Raw genomic sequence first — 19223 nt, forward strand, 5'->3', positions numbered from 1 at the left:
TTTATATTTATTTTAAAAATACCAACGCTGGAGAATATGAAAAAGAATTATGTATTATTAAAGAAAAATAGATTGTATTTTTTTTCAATTTGACTTAAGCTCATTTCAATGTCAACAAAGACATTCTTGAATCTGAATGCTAATTACCTATTTAACGTTTAACCATTAAACCAGCCGAAGCCATGGTTCTTGATGCCTTTTGCGTGTCTATTCACATCACGGCACTTCACACGACTTTGAGTGAATGATCCTTTTGAATATATAAATGAAAATTACCATACTGATCGTGAAATAAATAAATGAATCCATGTTTAATTATGTGCATTCTAAAACATGTGCATATGAAGTATAGATAGATTGTTAGTTGAAGGCACTGTGATATAGTCTTTAATAAATCATTGTATGATCATTTTGAAAACATTTTTTTTAAATTCATTTGGAATTTCATAATAAATTATATGCCTGAATACGGCCCTTTGTTTTGTGTTATCAAGAATTTTCAATTTTTTTTGTCGTGAACATTTTAATTGTATTTTAAAAATCGTCTAGTCACATTTCGTCCGCGAATTTCATTGATAGCGATAGTAAATTTATTTCAATTAGAATTTAACGAATTATATAAAGTTTTATCATATTTCGTCCAAACTTATTTACATTTGCATTACAACTTATTATATCGTAGATGCATAAAATCCTTTTAAATTACGCACTTTAACATTCCTAAGATTAACTAGGAAAATATAATTATTTATCTGTATTCTCTAAGTTAGTATTAAAGTTATATACATTTTTCTATTGTTTGCCGCAAGATATATGTCAAAGTTTAAATAAAACACATTGCTATGTAACATATTAATATAATTACAGTAAAAATGCCAAAAAAGAAATATTTTACATTGCAGTTATTAAAAAAATATTACAAATAAAACGTAAAAATAAAATATAAAAAATGCATTCCGACTTCACATAATTCGATAAAATGTTTCTAATAAATAAAATAATAATACGAGGACTGCAATGTAAAAGAAATTTCTGTCTGTATAAACTTATTTTAATATTAGGCTGCGGTTACACTTGAGCGATAAATATATTGACATTAAATGTTTCGGTTTTTAAAACCTACCAAAATTGATATATTTAAAGTAATTTAAGAGATGAAATCAAATTGCGTCTTTATTGATTATCGGCCATCCATGCAAAAACTGTTTAATTAAGGTCCCCTATAAATATTGTGTTAGTGTATTTTAGGCTCATAATTCAGGCTTGTACAAACTAGTTCGATTCTATACAATGTAAAGATCGCAAATCTATTGTTTATTACGGGTATGTGTGGTGTAACCGCAGCTTTATGTAAAATCGTTCACAACGGTACTACGCCGAAATATAAACATTGAAATGTCGTATTTTTTATTTAAGTATCCTTCAACAACCTTTCCTAGTTCCTTGTCATCTATACAGTATTAAGAACATTATTGTTGCTAGCAACGTCTTTGTGGTATCTGAAAAGAAAGAGTTAATTTTAAATCATTTACAAATTTATAATCAACTAGCTGCTTCGACACACTACCAAGTTATTTATCTGTCGCGTTACAAAAGAGCAGTGCCAACAAAGTGAAGACTATATTATTATTATTATTATTGCATTAATCATATAGTATTGTCACAGCTCTGAAACAAGTTTTCAGAGAATGGGCAGCAGTATCCTCGGCATACCATAATACCACACTGCGATCGCCAACACGCTTATCTAGCATGGCGATTATGGTACATTCTCCTATGGACATCTTTTTTGTAGTGGGCTTCTATCGTCGCAAAAGGGAGAAGAGAAAGAAAAAGTACCAAAACAAAAATAAATTAATGTAAGCTATTTCAGATCGGTAACTTTATTTATTAAATAGTATAATTAATTTTCTTATTAAATATATTTGAACGCGCTTGAACTGTCAAACGTGCGTAGTTCAAAGTGAACTGTCAAAAGCAAGAAGTTCAAAGCGAACTGTCAAATGTGAAGTTCAATAGATATTTTGTTTGAGTTTCTGCGTTGATTTCTTTTTTTCATGAGAATATTCTCCAACAAAAGATGAAGTCGATAAAGTAGTTTTTAAGTTATATCTTGAAATAAACTGGAGATTCTTTTAAAGGTATATAAATTTAATTCATGGGTAATTCCTAAGTTGCGGGCGCAGTCTTGACATTTTAATATTTATTATGTAACATATTCTCGAAATTTAGTCGATAGTTCCTATTTACGCAACGTCTTCTGTATTGAGGAATCCCTCGAGCTTATTAAGACGCCAACGTACAAACGTCATTTGTACATAAACAAAATGGAAGTAAATAAAAAGTTGATTACACAGTATGCTGGCTGCACTATACAAAGCCGGTGTTCCTTTGATCAGCTCCTGATGGGACAGGACCTGGGGACTGCAGCTGACGATTGCGTGTGGGTCAGTTCGAGTGTACGCAAGGAACGACCACGCGTGCCATAATTTCGACGTCGCATTCCAAATCCTTCCGGTAAAGTCCGCTTGAACCTGGGAAATTTATATACACGGTGATTAAAAAGGTTTTTTTACAACTATATAAATAAAAATTCTACAGACATTTGTGTAATTGACTTTTTTTCAATAACGTTTTTGCTTGCGTTTCTATATGTCACGCGATTTACTAAGTCTCTTAAAGTATTTCTTACCTTAAATCTTACGTTCTTAAATCATTGCTGTCTTGTCTGTTTTTCACGACGTCCTAACAATATGCAGTTTAAACATTACGGTTTGCTGCGACCACTTCCTCATCCCTACTCCAAATTATCATACTCAGGCTGTACGCTAGTATCTGTGCGGTGGTTCCAATTAAATGTATTATTTTTAAATATGTAAATAAATGTTACGGTGAACTGGATCTTTAAATTTGGTTAATTAATTTAGTACAGCAATTGTTTTTTGATAAAATTGTCATCGAATTTTGGATGGATAACGACCATAGATAAACAATGTACACTTTTTTTAATTAACAAATTATTTAAAATATTTTAGTCTCGAAGAATTTTAATGTTTTATCTACTATACTTAAATATTGTATACGACGTGATAAATGATAACGCGGAGATGAGAAGTACGCGGAAGCTGAATAATGATGGCATCCCAAATGCCTCGTGTATGTTATCTTTAATTTAAAACGTTTTATTTGATACATTACACAAAGGCAAATTTGTAACGTCCCTTGGTAAGCGTTACGTTTATCTGGATTTTAATCATTCCAAAGGAATACATCCATTTATAACGGGTAAGTTGAGAGGAAATTTAATTTAGAGTAAACATGTTCAACATAAGGGTTGTTTATATGGGACGGTTTTATATTATACTATACTAGATATGCCGACTGACTTTCTATTGTCGAGTTATTGCTCTATCGCATTTAAATTTTAATCAAAAATAAATTTATGTTATATTTTTTAGGTTATATACATACATTTAGATTAATATTTAGATTTAAGTTATCACTTTATACAGGGTGATAGAAATAGGAAAAAGATTCGTAGATTTCAAATAGGACGTTCTTATCAAGTTCACCGGTTCACCTTATTCTATTCATTCAATATAAATAGTTATTTTCTTACCTTATTTTCGTCTACCTCCCACTGTAACGTCGGAGCTGGCAGGCCCGAGGAACTGCAGTTTAGCATTACTCTTCCTGGGTTCACTTCATCGTATGTTTTATATTCAAGTTGAGCGTCGTTTGGTGGTACTGACAAAACATATTTATTTGTTAACACACATTGTCTAATAGAAGAGTTAATGATTTACAGGCATTCTCTATTATTCAATCAACTCGAGGTAGAATAGCAGAGATACAGAAGATTGAAGATTGAGATTTCTGATCGTAGGTCGCGGATATCTTATATAATTTTGCTTATAAACACGCTTCTAGGGTAGCAGCGTTCTCTGTGTATCATAATACCTCACTGCCTTCCAGGAGATTATGGTATGTACCCCATAAATATCTTTGGGGCAGGCCTATGCCTTGTTTTGATTGTCAATGGACTGAAACAACGACGACGAAGACAATCTATTTTCTCTAGTGTCTGCTTGAGCAATGTAAGAGCTTTGGTCGAGCAGAGGCTTTTCAGGTAACCCTTGGGATTTTCAACCTTAACAGAGGATTTAGGTTAAGTAACCTCTGCGCTCTACCTCCTCGAACTCACGTAATCTCCAAATACTGAGCGGCAGTGTAAGCCAGGTCAAAAAAACCCAGTGTAGTACAGAGATGACCAGTATATGTTTAAAAGCAGATAGAAAAGAACTGATAAAAAATCCTAGTAATATGTAAAGGATAATGTGTGTTTATGAGTGTGTGTGTTTTTTAAATAGCTTATTTGTCTGCGTTTAACCACAAACTCAGCTGATGGTGCGATGTAAGCAAAAGGTGAAGCACGCAGACTCAGTAGGAACCTATTTACTCTGATGCTGAAGGGACTCGAGTTATAATTCTCTAGAAATAGGAAAGCAGGAAGATTAAATGTCATTCTAGTTATATAGTAACTCAGCGATTTCTTTTATCATCCTCAAGTTAGCTGAAAGACGCCCACTGCACGACATAGGCCTCATTCAAAGATGACTGCTCTTGCGCTGCCTGGATTCAGTGACTTCACGCGACCTATATGAGTCTTAAGCAATTCCTTTGCATATGATAAAAATATTATCTTGTATCCTAATATTTTTGTATCTTACCCAGCATCTTCACGAGGTAGTCTTTGCGTTCGATGACGAAAGTGGGCCGTTCCCCGGACACCTCACAAGTGTAGGTGAAGTCAGAGGTCTGTGGACGATGCGGCTCCACAGTGAGGACACAGCTTCCTTGACGACCCTTCGCGGCCGTCAGCTTGCACTCCACGCCCATAGCGCTCTCCGCAGTTGGAAATATCTCCGCCTTCGACGGGCCGTGTATCTAATAATATAAATGCAGTTCTTTTCACTTATTTTCTTAAAACTGATTTAAGCTGTAGTAAGTGGTAAGTATTTACAGATTGAATACTAAGTGGCAGGGCGAAGAAGGAGCCTAGTCTAAGATCACTTTTAAGGTAACGACGCAAGGGCTATGCTTTGGTCGTTACATACTACGCACTACATTCAATCCCATGAGACGTATTTTGATATATTATTTGAGAATGGTTTAAGTAATGCTAATAGATGGCAGTAGTGGTATATTATTTTGATTTAAAACTAATTATATATATTTAGTACACATAACAGAAACCAAACAAGGAAAAAAATTGAAATAAAAGTACGAAATAGAACTAGACTAAATATATATAATTACACTAATCAATTTTATTTTCTGTAGAGTGCATTATTTCGAACGGTGTAGTATCTGGGTGTGTGAAGCGAATACATTCAACGTGAGTCCACGGAGGAGCTGTTACATTCGTTTCCAGTATTTAATGGAATCAGGCGTTACCTTGCGGAAGTCCTGAGTAAGAAAAGGACCAATATTTAACCACTTCCGCACATGCAGTGCATGCAGCAATCAATGCGAATCACACAACCGCCACCGCCAAATTACTCAACACGTGTTTCACCCCTCCACGGGACATCTTCAGGAGTTATGTTACACCGATCAGTGCTAAACACACCAACTCTGTGGCGGTTGTGTGATTCGCATTGTTTGCTGCATACGCGTTTATCAGCGGGCTGGCAGGCGGTGCATTTCATTGCACGACTACCACTGCATGTGCGGAAGTGGCTAAATATTGGTCCTTTTCATACGTTTCCAGTGTGTAAAAGCTCCTCCGTTATTGAACATTTAAGTTTTTTTGGAGTTAAGATCATGGGGTTAAACCTCAGGTCTGTAGATCATGAACTGCTGACCGTTCTTCTGCAATCGCACGGACTGCAAACTGTCGTTATTCGGAATTCTCCAGGAGCAAGTAACCTCCCACCCCACCTCTGGTCTCCATCCGCTGGTTATGTTCAAATCGATGGTTTCCGCAGTCACATCTGTAAAAAAGTTATAAAATAAATAAAGAACAAACAATTGTGTTTTCTTACCGGAAGTAAATGAATCTTTTATTTATTTATTCAAAATATCTTTATTCAAGTAGGCATTTCTATGCGCTTTTGAATCATCGATATTTTAAAATTATAAATAGTTAGCTACCACAGGCTCGGAACGCTGATCTGTGGATAAAAGTCTAATAGAAACTCAACAGTTCATGCGTATATCTTTATATCTATCAATCATTTTAGTGAATCAACATACTAAGTTCCACACATTTCGATAAACTAAAACCTCATGAATCTTGTAGTAAGATATATTTAATAATATACTTTAAATTTTAGATATAAAACTTGGAAAAGGATGGTCTTAGACATCTTTTGGAATTTTATTATATATGCGTACTACACATATGAATGATTTGGTAATTTATGAAGAAGAAATTTAGGCTTTGCAAGTTTATTTTTATATCTGTTATTTATCAGGTGCTTTGTTATATTCACATTATTAACTACGTATGACCACTAAAAATTATTACATGTGTACTTCATGAAAAATATAACAGACATTACTATCCGTTCTCCTTAATATTTCAGTATCACTTCTCGTATTAATACCAAATTTTTCCTACATTTGTTTTTGAGCGTATAAAACGTCTGTATATATCGAAATGTAAAACTTCATACGATTCAATAACGAAGAATCGATAATTGCGTTCGAAAATCCACTGCTTGGTTGTACTACTCTCAATGGTTTTACAAGATACAACGATGTACAATAAGAGATAAATAATGCTCTACGAATCCGAAATCAGCCGATTGTCTCTTTCTAAAAGTCGATGTGCAATATTTATGGCCGGGTACTGTATAGATTGACAAGGGGAGTGCTTTTGAAAATAATTATTATTTATAAGACTTTACTTCGTTTAATCCTTGATATTATGAAAGATGTTTAGTATCGCCTTTCCTAATATGAAAGACGATATAGACGTCTTTCTAGATGTTACTTATATTTAGTTAGGTAAGGTTTTGTTAATCTTCACGGGTTTAACCTGTAATCTGCGTCTGTGAAGTGTGATAGAAAAATAATATTATAGACAATTCATACCTTTTTCATAGATTGATTCATGTAAAACTTAATGTTTTATTTCATACAATATAAGACAAGCTTTCTTTTTACGTTCACAGCAAGACGTAAGGGGTAAAACATCTGTTACACCATAATCGCCGGTATTATGGTACGCAGAGGAACGCTACTGCCCATCCTATGATAGCTTCTTTGTGAGTATTGGCAATCCTATAAAATTAATGTACAAAGTGTGGATTGTATAAGATTGCCCGGAAATCGAACCCAAGACCTCTATTGTTCTAACTGATCCTCTATTGTTAGGCTACCACTGCACATTCACATATATTTTGGATAAATAAAAATATATATCTAAAAAAAAATTCACCTATGTTCCTAAAATTTTGTACAACGAAATTTTTTTTCCTTTAAAAATTACAATAATTACTCATACCATTTATTTTAATTCTATTAAGAATGTCTGTGTGGAGTAAATAACACAAAACACGCAACGATTTTCATTATTTTGCTCCCGTGTGTACATCTTTTATGTACACTAAGGTGAAAGCCTTTTTTTCACCCATAGGAATTTGTTAAAATATCTTTAAGAGCGCTTAGTTGTACTATTAGACAATACTACTATTCATTTATTACAGTCCGTATATATAAATTATACACACACGCATATTACCGTTTTATATACTAATGTTATGAAAGATCAGAAGTTAATCTTCTTATTTTGGTACATCTTGTTTGCAGTGTACATACAATTGCGGCTCATAATACAAGAACACAGATGTAAAAACTTTCCCTAATCCACTTTACACGACAATGTGTTCAACCAGTCCGCATAATAACTATGTTGGTTGTTTATTTACGTTATACCTGTAAAACCTTTTTATATTTACGAATGTATTTAGTGCGAAATATAAATCATAATATAATATTTTTAGGATATTTTAACTTGTTTGTAATATATAATTGTAATTAATTTGATGCATGTGCTTATAGGACACAGTCTCCTTTCATGGTCTTCCGATGCCCTAGACAAATTCGTTCATACACCTTGTGGGAGGATGTCCTCGCGTTTACCAGCCCATGGTCCTACTTTAGAACTTAGACCTCAGCAACCATCTATCCTACGTCATTTATGGCCTGCTCATTGTCACTTAAAACATGATTTAGTGGACTGTACGAATTAAATTGTAATTCAGGTTTCACGATACAAAATCATGTCTGTATTCCACAGGGAAAAACATGGTGGGTGACTACATATATTCCATAGGCCTGTAGCTCTTTAGTTGTCATACAATGAGTTCAACATACGGACGGCACGCTTTAAGCAACGTCTATTCCTTTTGAACAATAGTCTTATTTGACATGCAACTCGCCTTCAAGAACACCACTGCAATGGACAATGGAGTTCAAGGCACGCCACCGCAACAGGACTTCCAAGAATTAACCAATCATGCGCTCAGAAAAATTGCGGAGTAGAGTGAAAGCGATAAACTGATCTTTGGTCCCTAAAAAACACAAGTCTTTGTATTCACAACCACAGAAATGTTCAATTAGAATAGGCCAACATAGTAAGTTAAATTCCTCTTCCTGGGTAAGTAATACAAAAAAGCACTAATCTTACTTATCGCAATTGTTTTGTTTGCAAAAACTTACATGTATATTCAGTTAAATGAATGAAACACACCCGTCATTCTGTTTTATTTCCGCTGCACCGGCACGCGTGACCTGCCCTTATAAAGCCGCGTCCATACCTTCGCATTTACATAATTAATTGTTTAATCCACTCACGGACACGCGTGCCAATTCACTAGCGTAAATAAAGCCATAAAGTAGCGTAAACAACGACTGCATTGCGTCCGCTATAGCACTATAAAGTTATTCGAAAGAAATCGCGTTCGCACTTGAGCCGGATTAACAGCTTGCTCAATTAAATCACGTTCCGTTAAGACGCTTAAACCAATTGTGTTAAATCCTAAATTAATTGCGGTTGTCGTATATTTCTTGTTTTTGTATATTCTGGCTATATATTAGTATTTATTTGTTGATTAAAAATATTACATCTTTGCAAATTTATTTATTATATATTAACGTTTTTACGCATATTATTATAAGCGTTTACATATAGCGCGTTTTTTATACGGAAATTAACTTTATAAAATGGAATTAATAATCAAAATAACCAAAAAGTTTTAATACAGATATTTTATTAAGAATGTATTAAAATGCTTATAGCGTATTACGTGATAATTAGCATAGTTAAAATATTATATAATGATATAATAAAAATAAGTAATAGCATCTTGCTATAACGATTGTCTGATGTTATAAAAAAACTATAGTCTTGCGTTTCGGTTCATTACTTACATATACTCGTATATATCAATAAATGATCACAGTGGCCGAGATTGTAATTCACAGAATTTTACAAGTGAAAAGGAACTTCAATGGCATTTTACCGCTATTTTATAATTTTTTATATTGAATTTTAAAAGGCCCTTTTATATTGAAATAAAATGATTTCCAACTTCCACGTGATTTTTAGTCTCGTCATCTATGGCTAGGTTGGTAAAAGTACGTACAAGATAAACAATCATGGTCATCAATTGTGAAGACAAGGAAAGCCTACATAGTCTGCTCAAGGCTTACGACTTGCCAAAGGTTTTTATATTTATTAAAGCATACTAGCAGATGCAAGTGTCATAATATACTAACAGAGTGGTTTTATGGAGTGTGGAAGTATCACACAGAGAAAGGACTGACCATTATTCCTACTAGCTGATATAAAACGTGAAGGAAAGTCTTCCGCGCTAAAATAGCTCGCGATGGAGCTAAAGACTCTATCATCATCTAAATTAGAACTCTCTTTCTTGGACCCTTTGGCTTTAGGGTGATAGACTCCAGGCAATCCGTTGTTCGTGTTGCCCAAAAATGCTTGTTCTGGAGCACTTTTCTTTGGGACGGGAAGCTACCCATCAATAAGACTAGTATAAGTCTTTATTCAACATTAATTTTTAACTATGAAACGGTTGCAAAATGTCTACAATAATTAAATTTATATAATTTCACGATTTATATATTTATCATATTATCATTAACACCTTTGTACAAAATTTCTGAAAGACAAAGAAAACTATTACGTACTGTTTTATTAAATTTTAAGAATCAAGCGATTTTACCACTCAGTTACGTCGGTCATATTTATTTGTGAACGGAGATATGAAAATGAAATATAGATTTATGAATAATTTTAACGTCAAGTAACTGACACCCATACATTAAATTTGGTAAATTAGCCAATTATCAAATATTTGAAAGGGAAAGGGACGTCATATCTCATTTATTTTTATTGTTACTTAACCACTTCGGTTCGATCGCACCGCGCTCTCGTATGTGTGCACACAATTGTTTATGTACGCGATAAATTGTGAATCACGCGACTCGGTCCTCATCGCTGTGATAATAATAAAATACATTAGACCGCTTAACTATGCAAAGCGAATGCGACAGAAATTAATAGCTCTTGTTATATTTTATGTTTTTTCTTTCTTGGTTTATTAGTTTATATGTTTGATTTATATTCACAATTACGTTCGTAATTTCTTTTTAAAGTAGTTCTACATATCATTATTATGAAACCGCTATATGCGTTAATACATTTAGCATAGTTTAGAGTTTAAATTATTACAAATATATACATCAATGCATGATATATATATATATATATATATATATATATATATATATATATATCTACATATATATATTTGTATATATAAATATGTAATTTTGTATTATTTCTATTTAATGTTTGCTTTTTCATCGATAATTTATTATATCTACTTAAAATCAATGCCGATTTCAATTTTTGATAATATTTGTCAGACATTTTGTATTTGTATATAATAATATTTTTTACTATCAACTTTAATTAAGAAATATTTAATATTCATAACAACTTTTTTAATTTTGTTACTTCTTTGGTATTATGTTTATGTTCTATGTGTTAATGTTTGCTATTTAATGGATTATTAAACGTTTTTATGTCAAACGTTTTCCATTTTAGAGCATTTTTATTTTATTTTTATATTATATGTATTAATTAAAATTATTATAAAATATGTGTGTAATTAAAAATACATATACATCGTTATAGCAAAAATTATACTATCTGTGCATTTTTACATTTAATTTTGTCGGTGTCAGTGACCATAGAGAATTTAAAATAAAAACTACAACAAGAGCTATGAGCATTAATAACTGAGTGAACAAGTTACAGTGCTCGCATTGTACGAAGTTCAAGACTTAAAAGGATGGTTAATATGCTCAATTGAGGAGTCGTGCGCGCCTTAATACTTTAATGTATCGTATTTAGGACGTCGCTTGTTGTGATACTGGCGATCATGCGATGGGCGGAAGAAATATGACTAAGCAATTGCTGTGTTGACAGCTTCTGTTTTACTACTTCTTAAATACATAGATAATATAGTTAATTAGTAAATATCTTCTTAGTGAGTTGTTCTAAATATTAGACAACGACTGTGATGTTATTTAAAATATTTATATTTTATAGTGCTGTTTGAACTTCATATTTAATAACTAAATGAAAATCAGTATACAAAGCTGTCATTTTTTATTTTCATATCAATTTATTTAATTTAATAAGAAAATAACTTCACAATAGTAGTCTGAGTATGTTTCGTGTGTTCCAGTGTACATATTCCTACGTATATATGTGTAAAACACACATCTTTCAAACAAATAATTAAAGTCTTTTAACAAATAAAGCATTCGTAAAATAATGCATGTTTCTAGATAATCTTCATATTTAATTTTAATGGATTATTCGTTAGAGGACTATTTACTATTAGGTTATTTATTCATTTAAACTTTTTATAAAGCTGTGGTTTCAATCTTGATTCTAAATTACCTCCTGGAAAAAGGCTTTAGAGAGCTTTTAGATATATAGATAGATGTTAAAGACCTTTACCTAATATTATAATGACAGAGTTTTATTTTATTGTAGAAATAGCTGTTCCCACGCCATAGTCCGCGTGCATTTTACAAAAATTATTTAGTAATTTTTTTTCTTTTAAAAAAAATTTTAACATAAAAGAACCCTAAATTACTTGTTATTACATCAGCTACCTGTCAGTATAAGATCTGTTAAAATCAGTTCAGCCATTTCTGAGATTATCCGCAACAAATAGAAACGCAAAAAAAAATTTGTTATATATTCATATTTATTAAAAAGCGGTTATTTTAATATTACACACAGACATTAATTTTTTTTGCCTCGATCTTGTTTTTTAAACTAATGTTAAACTAACACATATTTCTGTACTACTAGCTGTACCGACAGACTCTTTTTTTCACAGGTTATTGGACCTCAGTTTCAAAAATAAAAATAAATTATTTTGTAATATTGTTATATGACATGAAGATATTCAAGTAATTACGTCATTTTGTTTTCATTTTTCAGCTGTAGAAAGTATTAGAAATCTTGTATAAAAGAGGAATGAAATCGGTCACTAAATATATAAATAAGTCATATTTAAATTATCATAATTTAGTGACCAGGGGACGATCTAATTTATATATAATATATATCTTTTTACTTTAATAACTTAATGTTTTAGAAAAAGATACCATTCTTTTCATAGTTTATTTTGATAGTCTTTTAAATTCAGTAATTATAAAAGTCCCACTATCTTAAATTACGTTTTAATTTTCAAGAACATTTCTTGATCTGCATCTTAGGCTTGCTAGACGGAATTCCATTCTATCCATCCGTCAACCTGAATCCGGAACACTCAATTTAGACGATGATACGTTCCTTTTCCTCTTTAGCTACGCTTACTGTAAGTAATCAAAATTACAACAACTTTTTGTTGCAATTGGACATTGTTGTTGCAATCGTTCCGTACTAGAACAATATTCATACGAGACATGGTTCAATGGACTTATTGATACGTCTTTCTTTCCTTCTTTTCCTTTAGAGTTACAGTCGTTCTTGGTAATTTTGGAGTGAGTTTCTACTAAAATGAATCATATCGTATACGCCTGTATACGTAAATGACTTTACCCAAGGAAACCTAGAATGCAGTGGTTGAGAATGGATGTATGGCTAATGGAATGAAAGCGAAAGACTGAGAAAATTGTAGAACAAAAAAAAAACAGTACGACAGATAATATGATACATGAAAGAGAAGAATGATAATAATAAAAAATATTTGAATAAATTATTATAAATAAAAAGTCCCTGTCCCACACGAGATAGGGGAACGAGAGGTCCCCAATAGCGGGGACCATTTAAAAAAAGAAAAAAACTGACTTTATCCAGTGGATTGGCAAGTGGAGGTGGGCAAGCTATATAGCAGAACAGATGGTCGCTAGAGCTTTAAGATTCTGCATTCATCACCACGGGCCAAGCGCAGCGAAGGACTTGCGCCCACAAGATGAACAGACAAGGTCGTCGTTAAGAAAGTCGCTGCATACAGGCAGCTTCCAACCAGTCCGTTTAAAAAGCCTATGTTCAACTATGGACGTCTTATGGCTGCATTGATGATGATGAATTAGTATGTTATTGAGATATTTGATGTTCACAAATTGTAGTTTGAAGATTGTTGTGTTAAGAACCCGATTGTAAAATGTGACATGGCAAAGTTATACACAGTTTTATAAACACTCTTTATATGCTTCTTAAGGATTTATAGAATATTTGTCAATATTGATATACTTTATTATATTATTATATAATAAAAAAAGAAACTGTACACTGACTGGAAATATATCTATACATATCACTAGCTCCCGTCCTGCGCCGCTTTCGCGAACTTCATTTTATGCCCTCTTAATCTACCTTGCAAGGGGATTTTCGTAGTTTCTTCTTACCTGATCAAACCACTGCTAGGCATATACTTTCCCTAAAGATTGTCACGATAATTGGTTTTGCATTACCTGCACCAAACGAAATATATTGTTGTTATCTTTAACAATAACATTTAATCACAACATAAACACAATAATTAAAAAAAGATTATTCTGCGTAACAGCCAATCTGCTCCGAAAGTAGATTCGTTTGTTTTATTGAAGCAATTTAGTTTATTTAATGTCCTCTTAAAAACAATAACTGAAGTTATGGCGTCCCTTCACAGAGGCACCACTCCGGGCATTAAGTAATTGCTTCCAATTGAGTATAATTAAGACCAGCATCTGCAAGAGTCTGTTTGTGAGAAAAATATGCATAACCGGTGAAGATTGGCTAGAGCTTTAATATCCGGACTTCGCTTACACAGTGATCAATCAATGATAAAGGAAACTGACTCTTAACGAAAGAAAACTACTTGTAATTCATTCATGCTCTTTCTTCTTTTGAGGTACAAGATGCAGAGATTTTTAAAATTCAAAATCCTGTGGGATTTAAGATATACCAACTGTATATTGTGATAGTGTCTTAAGGAACGTAGTAATGTTTGAACAATTTTATTTAGCGGCTAATGTGTGTGAACTTTTTTTTTACGGTTGTATATTCGAATTGTTCACGGCAAAGGGCGTAGCCTGAACCACGTGTAATTAACTTAGAAGGCTTTAGGAGTAATTAATATCTGTCAAAATTATTAGGCAGACCGGTAAACATTGTCGTTTCTGCGCATGTCGATATTTGATTGTCATTTGGTAGTTTATGACGTACTCAGAAGACGTTGTATACTAGATGGCAAAAGGCTGTTGATTACGAAGGTAAATATATTGTTGATTAGAAATAAAAACTTGTTAAAAATGTACAAAGATATTCATTTAAACGAATAATAGAGAAGTGTACAGAATTTTTTACTTAATATTATATATATCTATATCTTGACTGACACGTCAATCACATCTGCAGTCTGTCTTCAGTATTCAGTGGCACTTGTTAAAGTAGTGAAGTTTGGATGCCGATGATATATATATATATATATATATATATATATATATATGTATGTATGTATATAGTGAGCACAAAATCTTTTTACCAATGTAATAGTTAATTTTTATATTCTTTTATCATATATCAAAACATAGTGACTACATATGACTGCACATATAATATACACGGTGTTTGGACATATGTGTAACAGCTTTAAAGAGATGAATTTATGTCTCATTTGTTTTTAATTAACGTATGATAAAAATTAAGATAAAGTTCATTTATTTAACATTGGAGCTTTATCATAACTCTTATTGATAGTCACCTTTTTAAACTATTTTATTTTTGACTTTACTCTAATTCTCAAGGTGTATAGTTGTGTTAAAAAGCAGGAAGAAACTCCAAAACAACACATCTTTTAATAATTTACCAACAAAGACATACATGTACACTTTATCAGATATAGCCTAAAAGAAATAAAAATAATCAAGCGACGTCATTGCCAAGGATTCTTGTCATTTAAATTTTCGTTTATTGAATAATGGGATTTTTCTGTCAATTTACTTTTAACAAGCACTTTGAATTTTGAAAAAGGTAGCCGAAATTTGATTCCGTTTATTACAAACGAGTAAGAAACTTATTGCAGTCGTAACTTTGGTACAGTCAATTTTTCACTGTCTTATAAATACACTATGGAAGTACCTAATTTTTCTTGGAAAGGGTACACTTTTTTTAAATCAACGAATTCAAAACTTATTAATGATCTAATGATAATATAGCAGGAAAAAAGGTTTACAAAATTCAAATTATTACTTTTTAAAATGAATTAATATTTACATTATCCATACATAATTTCTATTGCAAAAAGTCACTTAGCTGCCGTTATTAAAAATAATCATAAAAAACTACAGTACCCGGCGATAAATATTGCACTTCGACCTTTGGAAAGAGACAATCGTCTAATTTGGGCTTCGTAGAGCGTTATCTCTATCCCATACTACCTATGTGACGTGTTGTCAGTCGTGCGACAGAGAAATTAGCCGATTGTCTCTTTTCAAAGGTCGATGTGCAATATTTGTCGCCGGGTATTGTAATCACTCTGTAATGCCCTGCATATAAAAGATTTCCGCCTTCGTACCGTCTCATCAAGATGTCTCTGGAAACATAAGTCAAGACCTCAAGGAATATTTCTTTTGCTGCTTACAGGTCAGCTAAGGACAGGTTCTATGAAATTCCAGCCGCAAGGAGTTTGAAGCGCTGTTTATTAAATTTGCAAAGCAGCCGGCGGACATCTAGTTTGTAATATTCGTTAAGCGCAGTGGTGTACAGGGTAATTGGTTATGGATGTAAAAGCTTTAAAGGAGTGAAAATATAGCTCATTTGAAAGCAAAAAGCCTTACAGATTTTTACATATTTCATATAAACCGATATAAAGTGATCAATTTAAAATATTTTTTTTATCTATCGGAATTCAACAGGCCAATAACATCTGTCAGTACAAACTCTGCAGAGAAAAATTGTAAATAATAATTAATGTTATTACATAGCAATTATAATTTTAGAAACGCTTTTGCTTACTTTATTAACATAACGTTATAGTTTTTGACAACGTTGATATTTGGGTTGGGTCTACCAAATATTATTTGACAACAAATATACTATACATTCATCCCTTTAAAGCTATAAGGTCGATAGTCAATCACCCTGTTTTACATCTATTTACTGACTGATCTAAATGATAATAATCTTGTAATCATAATGCTTAAATATTTGAAGTTATGGTAGATATATACCTGCCGAGTAGAGGACAGTTGGCTAATTTTACGAAATTCCACCCTCAAAGTGGTTTAGAGATAGCGTTCATTAGGTTTGTGAAGCAGGTGTGGGGATAGCAAGTTTATTATATTTGTTAAGAGCAGTATATATATATACTGCTCTTAACAAATATATATATATATATATATATATATATATATATATATATATTGGTTATGGAATACAAATCTCAAGCGTGGATAAAGTTTCATAAAAAAATTGTTCGAAAAATATTAAATATTCGGAGAAAATCTACAAGATATTTATGATCGACGCTTTTATCTAATACAAGAATGATAAAAAGTACAATTATAAATAATAAATGCTAATAAATAGAAAAAAAATCATATGTAATCACCTAAAAAGAATCCCAAAAGTATCGGTGTTACTGTATACCAAACCGCAGCCATCGTACCATACACTCGTCACACACGCTAACCAAACTTAATAGGAACACAAATGTAACAATTAACAAAGCATAGAGCGTGCAGTCAACTATACGGTTGAAGTTACACTGCCCCGAAACGTTAGAGATGCGCATACGCCACTCATATGTTCCTTTACAATCAATTGTCTTGCGTCTCACTAGAAAAATAAAACTCAAGCTTATTATTAATAAATCATTTTAGATACGTATTGATTTATAACCGGTTTTTTATTTTTAAAAATAGTCTTAACTTTATGCATCTCAAAATGCATAAACCAGGATCCATCTCGTATGCACTAGTGGACCTCTTAGAGGTGGGGTCCAGTGTTAGTGAATGACAGCCATTCAATGATTAGACCAAAATATTTAAAATTATTTATTAATCTATTCCTATTATTATTACTTTTGTAAAAAAAAGGGTTTGACTGTTTATCTATGGTCGTTGTTCATCTAATATTTAACGGTAAGTTTAGCAGAGCACAGTGGCTTTACTGAATTAATTAACCAAATTTAAAAGTACAGTCCACTGCAACATTTATTGCATATTTAAGAAAAAATACGCTGCATTGGCAACCATCGAAATTTGGAGTAGGGATGAGGAAATGGTCGCACGAATCGTAATGTTAAAAACTGGACATTGTTATGGCGTCGTGAAAAACAAACAAGACACCAATGATCTATGAACCCAAGAATTAAGTTAGGAAATACTTTAAGAGACTTAGTAAACACTGTGACATGCAGAAACGCAAGAAATAAAATGCGGAAGTAAAAAAACAAAGGTACAGACGCTAATGTCTTTGAAATATAAAAAAAATAAAACAAAAAATTACGTTGTCTTTTGCGTGAAATATATATAAATGAGAGGAGAAAAGCGTTAACCAAATATTGTCTTAACTACCCGTGTATAACTATGGATTATTTTACAAAATTTTGAAATCCAAAATCTTTTAAAAACACTCAATAGCGTTCCCCAATATTAACATTCACATTTTGATAGGTTGCTTTCATATTTCAAAATCGAAAATAGAATCGAGCTATATATCACGGAATGTTTGAAATCTTAAGATATATAAACAAAACTAAAATTAAACAGAAAAAATGTGGTATGAATTATACTACAATGAGTCATATTCAACTAAAGCTTGATACTTCTATAGAAAAATTCGCAACATTTTTTTTAAAGTAATTGATTTTAATACCATATTGTTTTACTCTACTCGTATCAATATATTTTTATTCATCTCATTTCAAAATGTTTTTATCCGTCCCATTGTATACTATTCGGATCCATTGCTTTTTATTTAACTGGAAAAGATAACATTCAAAATACGTTTAACCTACAAAAGAGTCATTGTATAAATTCATTCGGAGATAGTCGCGGGTGACGGGCAGTTTATAATACATTATGACGTCACCGGTGTCATAATATATCAAAATTGTCGCAACCTTCCCCCGGTAATTGGACTAAAATGGGTCAAACTTTTCGCGTATCAGTGAAACTAGAAATTTATGTGCGACCACTTAAGGTAACTTCGTAATGGGTTTCCGTGAAATTTGTTTCCACGAAAATTGAAACTTGCACTCTTTAATTTGCTAGTTCGATGCATTTCCTAGTGGTTTCTTCTGCGAAACATCGACGCTTGGGAAATTCTGTAATAGTTTTTTTTACACCAATTTAAATTCATTCGTAGGAACAAATTGTTTCTAATAACTTGTTCAAACGTTTTCTTTACTCAACACCAACTAGGGGAGTCGAACTTAATACTTATCCTAAATAAGTTACTATTAACATTTTTCACGCAAGGTTTACGCAAATTGTCGTTTCAGCACATAGACGAAAAGGTTACTCCTACCCGCTAAAGCCCCACGGTCTTCTTGAACGCATTTGTTGAAACTACAGGAACGTTTTCGCATACTATCGCAGTTCCAAAGGCAGAAGAGGCTCAGTGCCTTGATTCCTTACTTGCGGCGAATCCCATCCCGACTCTGTCGCCAAGGCCA

General features: G+C 32.3%; 1 protein-coding gene across 1 annotated transcript; it reads right to left on the minus strand.

Moving 5' to 3' along the window:
* Positions 1-884: 884 nt before the first annotated feature.
* LOC137931026 (uncharacterized) lies at positions 885-17273 on the minus strand. Its single transcript, XM_068774422.1, has 6 exons — positions 17154-17273; positions 5839-5996; positions 4731-4947; positions 3620-3747; positions 2354-2534; positions 885-1499 (listed from the first exon to the last, which is right to left on the minus strand). Exons 1-6 carry the CDS (start codon positions 17203-17205, stop codon positions 1447-1449), a joined length of 789 nt encoding a protein of 262 aa, XP_068630523.1. The 5' UTR covers positions 17206-17273; the 3' UTR covers positions 885-1446.
* Between the last annotated feature and the right edge of the window lie 1950 nt (positions 17274-19223).

Source organism: Battus philenor, unplaced genomic scaffold (assembly GCF_028537555.1).
Source record: "Battus philenor isolate CCGP_79_NKW_IND1 unplaced genomic scaffold, ilBatPhil1.0.hap1 SCAF_11, whole genome shotgun sequence".
Lineage (NCBI taxonomy): Eukaryota > Metazoa > Arthropoda > Insecta > Lepidoptera > Papilionidae > Battus > Battus philenor.